Source organism: Puntigrus tetrazona, chromosome 14 (assembly GCF_018831695.1).
Source record: "Puntigrus tetrazona isolate hp1 chromosome 14, ASM1883169v1, whole genome shotgun sequence".
NCBI lineage: Eukaryota > Metazoa > Chordata > Actinopteri > Cypriniformes > Cyprinidae > Puntigrus > Puntigrus tetrazona.
In genome coordinates this window covers 7,759,527-7,769,332 of record NC_056712.1, presented here as the reverse complement: position 1 = coordinate 7,769,332, position 9,806 = coordinate 7,759,527, and the positions used below count along the sequence as shown (strand labels likewise).

Here is a 9,806-nt window from a genome sequence, read left to right as displayed (position 1 = left end):
ATAACAGAAAGATGTTTAAAAACGCACTCCTCAAAAAGGGAGTGAGAGCCGATCCGATTTCAGTTTGTTCCTCGATTTTATTTGAAGTATATCGGATTTAAAACCACATGAGAGTGAGGAATTTATTTTCATTTTGGGGTAGAGTCAAAAAAAAAAAAAAAAAAAAAAAAAAAAAAACACTAAACTAAATCTGTAATCTTTTATTTACGATCATGTTGTTGCACACCTATTATTATTATTATTATACATACAGCAAAAAAATTAATAAAATGATATATATATATATATATATATATATATATATATATATATATATATATATATATATATATATATATATATATATATATATATATATACACACACACACACAAATTTCTTTTAAGAATCTCTTTTTCAGAAGAGCTATTTTTCATTCTGGGAAGAGTGTTGGTGCATGTTGCGTCCCTAAATATAAATTAAAATCATCCAAATTTGCACCAAGCCATTTTGTTGTTTTTTTACCAGTTGTTTTTTTCCCCCCAATTGATCACACAGCCAATATCTTCTAGTTTAACTACTTTAACTACTTTACTTACATGCTTCTCATTAACTAAACTGCGGTTGAAAGCAGCTTCACCAGCACTGACACACAAACACTTAATATTCTGCATGTGTTTGCAAGCCTGCGTTTCCCATCAATACAGACAATCTGCTGGGTTAAAAACACAGAAAGCCATTCAAACAGTGTGTGTGTGTGTGTCTCTGTGTACACTCAAGAAACACAAAAGGTCACACTTGGCTCCATTAATCAGAGTTTGATTCACATTCAGTAAATCAATCACAAATGAACGTCTACAGAAACACCAAACAACACCGGATTGAATCACAGACGTTCACACACTCCACCTAATACACCTGTCAGTGTGTGTGTGTGTGTGTGTGAGAGAGAGAGAGAGAGATTAGACAGATTAATCTGTCTGTTAATGAGAGACTGCAGGTCAAAGGGAATTTCACTGCTGCCACGTGCACTCTACAGAGACGTGCAGATATTTTGTAACACCTAAAAATAACCAATTATAACTTCAGATTAATAAATAATTTTGTAACCATCAAAAGATTTAAGCATTAAAGAAGAAAACACATACATACCAAACCGCCACAAACACTCACAAACACCCCACGTGTTGCCACTTCACAGATATTCACGTGTCATTATGAACTTAACAGAAATGTCATTGCTAACCTGCATGATTGACTAATTACTGAACCCCACACACACCTCAGCACTCCTACAAAATAATCACACACACTCAAGTATCTGTGCACCTGCGTCTGAATCACTGAATCTAATCCAGTGACTCACAACCTATTTAAATACCATTCTCACACACACACACAAGTTTGGCAGCCTGATTTAATCCATTCAGCCTGAACGAGGCACATCCCACTGACCAGAGAAAAACACACAAACACACACCTCGTAGACCAATGTTATGTGAGCTCATCTTATGTGTGTGTGTGTGTATATATATATGTATGTATATATATATATATATATATATATATATATACACACACATACATACATATACATATATATATATATATACGTATACATATACATACATCTTTAAGACATACATGTTTTTATTGAGAATCATATACAAGACACCAGGCTTTTATGATTCATATATGGCACTTTTCCACTACATGGTACGGCAAGGTACGGTTCTGTACGGTTTGCACTACTGTCAGACTCATTTACACCGAGCTCATCTGCCTTTATGAACAAAAGCACTTTCTTAATGAATTAGTTGCACAGGAGCTCGTTAAAACCAACAACGCATTGCATCATTTCGGTTTATACGCGAATCTTTCTACTGATGAGGCAGAAGAGCCTGTGATTGGCTGATGCAGTTTCTGTTTTCTCATCGCCCAATCACAAGTCTGAAACTCGGCGAACACCGCAGCTTCAGATCTGCATTCGTTTAAATCTGCAAACCCCGATCTACTTTATGACATAACGCCGCGTGAGGGCAAAGACTTCCTGCCGTTATAACAGATACTTCCTGAAACTGCGCAAACCCGCATCTCTAAGAAAACACACAAACAAACGTCGCCAAAAACACGCAAATGTGAGTCAGCAGACAATCTGCCTGCTGCAGCTCTTCTTCACCGAGAACAACCAGCAGACGCCGACACAGGGCCTGAAGCCTCTAGTGCTTGCCGTGTCTGTCTGTTATCTATCAAAACCTCCCTATCTGTCCATTTATCACTCATTCCATCTGTCCATCATCTAGATCATCTTTCGATCCATCCATCATCCACCCATCCATCTTTTAATTGAACCATCTACCCATCCATCCATCCATCTATCCATCAATCCATCAATCTATATAAATCAATCTATCCCTCCTCCTATCAATAAATCCATCTGTCTATCATCTATATCATCTATCAATCCACATCTCTCAATCCATCCATTAATCTCTCACTCCATCCATCTCCACCCATCCATCCATCTAAAATCAATATATCCATCCACCCATCTCTCAATTAATCCATCTGTTGAACATCTATCAATTAATCTATTATCAAAGAATCATCTTAATCCATTTATCCATCCCAGTCCATCTGTGTCTATCCATCAATCCATCCATCAATCAATCTGTCGAACACTCAATCCATCTTTTTTAATGAAAAACAAAAACAATTTTGTTCAGCAAGGATGCTTCAAATTAAATTAAATCAAAAGTGACAGCAGACATTTACATTATGAATCATTTTAATTCAAAATGTTCTTTTGAGCGTTTTATTTTTATTATTAAAAATTAAATATTCAGTAGGACAAGCGTTTCGTGTGACACTGAAGACTGGAGTAAAATCTAACTTTGCATCAGCAGAAATAACTTAAATTTCAAAATATATTAAAATAGAAAACGGTACTAATCTTAATCTCAATCTTACTGACCCCAAACCTTTGTTTGAGTTTTTATATATACACTTTATTTTATAATTAGATATCATGAGAAGAAAGTCACCTACAAAACACTGCAGTTAATATTCTCTCTTCCTTAAATTTCTACAAATTTCACATTTTCTTCAACATTTACTTTCAGTTCATTTCTGTACTTCCGTTTCCCATGAATCTCTCTCTCTCTCTCTCTCTCTCTCTCTCTCTCTCTCTCTCTCAACATCGCGTGGTTGTCATCCTCAGCTGCACTTCCTGTCAACTAACTAACATGAGCAACACCTTGCACTAATAATCACCAAGAAGTTTCTTTCCATCATAAAGTGAACGTAAAGGCCCTGCGCCCCTAAAGAACAAGCTTCTGTGAAATGCATTGTTGTTTTACGAGCGGAGGGGTTCAGAGGCGTTTCCCAGACTGCATCTCAATTACATCACGTGACGTCTGAGAATGTGATCTGATTTTAAAGAGCTACAAACACTTATTCTTCTAAGAATAAGTGTTCTTTCTCTTCTTGTGCTCTGGCATGTGAGGTAAACGCTTGTAAACAGACGCGGGCGGTAGCTCTGAATCAACGGTCATGTTTCCCTGGACGTCAGAGCTTCGCTGGCGAAGAGAGGGATACAAGATGATTGTTCAGCACGCCGATTTTTGAAGATGAAAAAAAAAAAAAAAAACAAAACATTAAAATGTCTCTCCTCCGTCACCTGGACAGACAGGCGTTGATATGTGATTGTGATCAGAAATTGGATGCAGTTGATCCTGTTGAACTGAGTCTGTTTGAGCGGTTCTTATCTTCAGTATCAGGCAGAGAGAGCGAGAGAGCTGTGTGTCAGCATTAAAGTAAACTGAAGATACTCAAAGTTAACCATGCATATCCTGGGCACGAATAAAAGCATATATATATATATATATATATATATATATATATATATATATATATATATATATATATATATATATATATATATATATATATATATATATATTTTTTTTTTTTTTTTTTTTTTTTTAATTTTTTTTTTTTTTTTAATTGTTTTTTTTTTTCTATTCTTTTTTGGGTAACACTTTAAGGGGTCATTTGTTAACATTAGTTATGGTAACATGGTTATGGTAACATTAAACGATAAGCAATACATTTATTACATTATGCATTAATCTTTGTTAACATTAGTTTATCAAAAATACAACCATTTATTGTTAGTTCATGTGAGCTCTCAGTGCATTAATGTCAACCACCCTTGTGATTGTAATAATGCATTATATATATATATATATATATATATATATATATATTTTTTTTTTTTTTTTTTTTTAAACTTTTCAATTAATTTGCAACAACGATGCATTAAACAAATATAAAAAACTTTAAACTTACAAAATCCATAAAAACTAAAAAATATGAAGCAGCATTACTTGTAATGCATTAGTTTGGCATACGAGCTCAGGATTTAAGTTCTTTCACGTCCGATAGCTGTGTGCAGCGGTGCATGCAATGTGAGGCAGTTTTCCGCCTGATGTTTGGAACACACGTGAGACCCGTCTCAAACATCAGCGTTAGCACCTCCGTACACTAGAGAAGAGATCGGTGTGAGCATCGGCCTGTCCTGAGAGGCCAAACTCAGCCACACCTGCCAGAGACACTGACCTGAGGGACGCAAACCCCCGCAAGAGACTGGTGTCGCATTAGCGAGGTGTTTACACACAAACCTACTGCTCAGCGAGTCCATATTCCTCAGTGGAACGTTCTGGAACAAACCGTGAGCACCATCAAGACCAGCAGCATTACAGCTGTCAGGAGACATCCGTCAGGGAAGAGAAAAAACCGGACGCATTAGTGCGCGATATCATTTACACATTTCTAGATATTTACTTTTGTAGCTACAGCTGGCATACTTAAAACTTTACACATTGTTGCCAGTTTTGTAAAACACTACATTAAAAATCATCACGATACTCAAAGTACTCGAGGTCAGCAAGCTTTTTAAATGTTTTAACGAAGCGTCATCTGCTCAGCAAGGCCGCACTCATCTAAACACACAGTAATATTGTAACACGCTTACATGCGTGTTATTCTTTGACGGTGTTATTTTTAGTTTTCTGATAACTCCCAAGTCATGACCCAGACAATGAGAATGTAACACCAAACATGTCCTGTTGTGCAAACACAGCTATCGCTTACATTTTTATTTTTTGTTTTACTTTTAATGAAAAAGCGCTCCGCTTCAGAGACCAACACGGATCAGAGTCCAACGCACACAAGAGGGCACCGAGGGGGACACGACGCGAAACACTGTTTGCTCTCTAAACAAAATAGAACCCAAATGGCGTACTTATGATCTCCGGGGACGATCTGTAAACACAACAAGCAGGTAAAGAGGATGTGACATCATCAAACAGAGACGCTGGAGCGCGGTGTCTCTCAGCAGGGGGCCAATGTAAACGGCAACCTGCGGACATTCAGCCACTGATCCAATCTCCTACACAGAAATGACTTCCGTGCTAAAACACGACCTTCTGCTCGTTATAGAAAAACACCAATGGCAAGTGTGTGTGTGTGTGTGCGTGCGTGCGTGCGCGCGCGCGTGTTTGACATCCTTGCTGAAGGGAGAATATGAAACAATTGAGAGGGCAGATGAGAGACAAGGACGCTCGGCTCCAGACCCCAAGCACAAAACCGTTCCACGCTACTGAACACACTTTCAAATGAAGCGTCCGAAGGCCCGAGCGTGACTTCACTGCGATGGAAATTGAAATTCTGGACTTTTAGACCTTTTCGGGACTACAATCTGAGGGGGGAAAAAAACGCTGAGCTATCAGAGGAGACTTCATACCATCTAACCTCCAAAGCCTCTGAAAACACAAACTCAGCTTTCAGAAAAGCATCTACTTAGGCCCAGTTTACGACGAGTGAGTTTTTCTTTGAAAAACTGCTTTTTTTCCAAAATTAAAACACTCTTCTATACTGTTTTCATTATCTTCAGAAACGTCTACACTGCACGACGAAAACGCATACGGCACAACCCCGTATGTGTGAGTAGATGACCAAAATGCTGAATGCGAACAGTAGCGAAAGTTAAGCATTTAAAAAAAAAAAGATTTTTTCAGAAATCCCATTTTATTCTCACCCCAAATTTTCTGAGGTACAGTGAAGTGAAACTTAAGACAAAATTGCTAAAACAATTTTTGCGCATCATATTTGATATCGTCAGGCTTTTCTGGCTCATATAAAATGAAACGGTAAGGATACGCAGGAAAAAACAGCTCAGTTTTATCCAGAGACACAAAAAATAGGAAAAATATGCAATTTGGTGCAGATGCTATTTATATGCAAATCAATGGCATCTTCTTAACGGTCACTCTGTATATCCAACAATGTCTTTAATAAGAAAAAATAAATGCTTGGATTAATGCAATACAATGATGAGAGACGAACTAATGAACCTTCCTTAAAAGCCTGATCGCGCTATGCTATATATATGATATATATATATATATATATATATATATATATATATATATATATATAATGTCTGGCTACATTGCTTCAGTGCTACAAGTGTTCATCTTGAAATATTAAATATAAATAACAACATGAAAGGTATTCTTAAGTTTACGTGACAATAATCAGTAAACGTTTCACGGGGAGACATTTGAAGTACGACCTGAACTTTGAGCATCAAATGCAATGCAGCAGACTTCATAGGGTTCGTGTGTAACAGTACGGTGTTCTGGTGGTAATTATGGCAGTAAGAAGCACCCTGCCTCTTCCAGACAGAAACCCCACGTGTTCACACATACACTGATGGTTTACGGTTTCCTCACATCTCCGTCTAGAGTTTCACTACAACACACCAGGTGTGTTTGGGATTCTATGGAAACACTGTCTAATGACGCAATATCGGTTTTCCATCAGAACGAAGGCTCGATTATATTAGCACGGTGCCGTCTTGTATAAAATATCCCGCTACATCCACCAAAACTTGCAGTGTCATTCAATTTATCCGGCTTGAGCCATGTGACGAAAACTAGGCTGATTTCTCCAATGAGAAGACTTGTTCACACAAAAAAATTCTAATTTGCTGAAATATAATCTTCCTCAGGCCACCTGAGTTTTTTTATGAGTTTATTCGTTCATGGGAACAGATTTGGAGAAATATTATGCATTATGCTCTACAACGGATCCCCTGCAGTGAATAGGTGATGTATTTGTTTACCTACAAACACAGCTTTTCAATACGAAAAATGATAAACGATGGACCGCAGCGGCGTGGTGTGGATTACCGCTTGGACTCTCATTCTGACAGGACCCATTCACTGCGGGATCTGAATTTGCAAGCTGAATTTCTTCCAGGAAGAAACAGTCACCGACACCACGGAAGAAGGCCCAAGGGTGCATGAGCAAATGTCACTTTTTTTGGGCCGAAATCTCCCTTTCATTCAATGAAGTTTCTTTACAATCCGATGTGGCGTGTAATATTAATTTACATTCTGCATTGCACTTTGAAAAGCCAAAAAAACTACTTCTGGTTGCTTGCCGATACTTTTTTCGCACACCATGCAGTACGCGCTGGAGAGAGGCCGGTGGGCGTGGCTACAAACACCCCCATCCGCTAGAACTCCAGGACTCTTTTATGACGTCACAGAATTCCCTCTCATTCGCGCTTTTCCAGTTCCACAACTTCCGAGCGTTATTTACCCAAAGGCAACAAAATTCCCGTTTCTCAGTGCGTCCTGCAGTCGACGCCGCTCTGAGAGTGACAGCGCGCAAGCCACGATAAGACTACGTTGCGCTAGAAGCGCTCTAAAACAACGTTACGCTTCAAACGCTTCACAGCAGTCGGTCGGAACGCAGCCTAAGCGCTCCACAGGCGAAAAGCGAACGACTTTTTACACGAAACTCCACAGCGTTGCCCGTGTCTAACACACTTTGCGCGTTGCTTTCGGAGGTGACAGTCACCTGACAGGAAAGCAGGGGTTTAAAAGTCTCCTGAACGGTACTAGAGTTGAACGTTTGAGGTCCCTTCCTGAGTTGTAACCCTTTGAAGGAACGGTGATGCTTCGAAACGCTTCGCGCTCAACTTCCTCATCGGAGAAGTCGAAGCGCGAAGAACGCGAGCAGAAAAAAACTTTGTAACTTCATGAAGGAAATGTGAATTCAAACGTCTCCGAGTTTAATAAAAAAAAAAAGCCAGGTTCGAGTATAAATCTATTTACAAACACCCTGACGGTTCACTACGGTTAACCTAGTGCTGACAGCACAATAAGAGCATCAAACACTTACAAACTTCTTCTTTCCGTCTCCATCGTCGTAGTTCTTCTTGCTTTTCTTCTCCTTGTCTTTCCCGCTTTTGGGAGCACCGGCAGAGGCCGAGTTTGGATCCATTTTTGTGCTGTAAAATCACTCTCGTCCCTCGAACGCCCGCTCAGGGCGTCTTAACCCGCGGCCTGGTGCTGCTGCGCGCCGCCGGCCTGCGCTCGTCCCCCGGCACAAAGGAAAAGGAGGGAAGTTTGAACCCTAAAGTCCGGATCGCAGAAGCGCGCCGGCCTCGGACCTTTCGCGGCTCTACGCGCGCCCGCGCTGATCTCCGCGCGCTGGTCTCCTCGCACCGCACACACGCGCGCGCTCGCTTCGGCGCAAGTTCGTCTCGGTAGCAAATAAACAAACTACGCGTTGAGTCTCTAAACCTAAAGACCCACGCCGTCGCGGATCCTCCGATGACTGATACGAAGTCCTGGCGCGTCATGGTGAAGTCCTCAGACCGTAAGAACAGCCATGAGGAGATCAGCTGAAGTTTTCCGCTTTCTCTCTTCCTCTCTTCCTGTGTGTGCTGGGGCAGGTCGGGTGGGCGGAGCCAGCACGCGCACAGACGCACACCTGAGTGCGTCGCGCGCGCACACAGGTAGACGAACACTGACCCCTGTAGACCCTTCACGTGTCGGTCATCTAAAATTATTTATTAAAGTGGCTTTTAAAAACGTTCGGGCTTGTCGTGAATTGATTCGTGCATATAGCCGTTCTCATAATGGTTTATACGTAAATGTTAAAACTGACTTCCCACAATGTTTTCACACTGATTTAGCTTTGATGACATCTTTACGAATAGTAAAACAGTTTATTGTTCAACACTGAGCGGTATTTTTTGTTCATAAGGATGCAGTAAATTAATAAAAATAAAGATAGTGCTGCTCTTTTGAATTTTCTGTTTATTAAAGGAATGCATCACAGTTTCCTCGAAAAATATAAAGAAACACGACTGTTTTCATGATGGATAATAAACTGATTTTTTTGTCTTGATCAGAAAATCATTGCATTAGTATGATTTCTGAAGGATCACGTGTCACTGAAGACTGGAAATAAATAAATAAAAATGGTCAGTCTTGGTGAGCAGAAGATCATTTTACTCCATAACTCACAATTTTCTGCTTTCTTTTCATGGCAATAAACACTTTGACCTTCAAACTGAAGGGGGATTAAAACAGTTTTAAACTGTTAAGAACAGACTTATGTGAAAAGGTTATGGGTGTTTATGCCATATGTCCGTGATATTCCATGAGGCCTATAAGAAAGACAGATCTGGTGGGAGAATGGGGGTGAATCTAAGAGTAGATTTTCATTTAAAACTGTACATAGAAATGAATTACTTCATAATGATAATAATAATACATCTCAGTTGATTTTTTTTTTTGTCCGAGTTCAGAATATGTTATTTAGACAACAAGATTTAAAAAAATAAATAAAATTAGGAGAATGTTCAATGAGTCAAATATTCTGCAGAAAAGAGTATACATTTGTAAATTTAAATTTAAACTCTATATATAAAATGAATAAATAAAACTCTATATAAAAATGAA

The 9,806-nt window shown here is 39.2% G+C and overlaps 1 protein-coding gene across 4 annotated transcripts in view; it reads right to left on the bottom strand.

Annotated features, from left to right (window-relative positions):
* LOC122357594 (protein diaphanous homolog 1) overlaps positions 1-8,784 on the bottom strand; it is a 96,209-nt gene extending 87,425 nt beyond the window's left edge. For all 4 annotated transcript variants that reach the window (XM_043257009.1, XM_043257010.1, XM_043257011.1 and 1 more), the window contains exon 1: positions 8,236-8,784. In XM_043257009.1, coding sequence (XP_043112944.1) covers positions 8,236-8,337 — 102 coding nt within the window. In that variant the 5' untranslated portion in view covers positions 8,338-8,784. The remainder of the gene's footprint in view (positions 1-8,235) is intronic.
* Between the last annotated feature and the right edge of the window lie 1,022 nt (positions 8,785-9,806).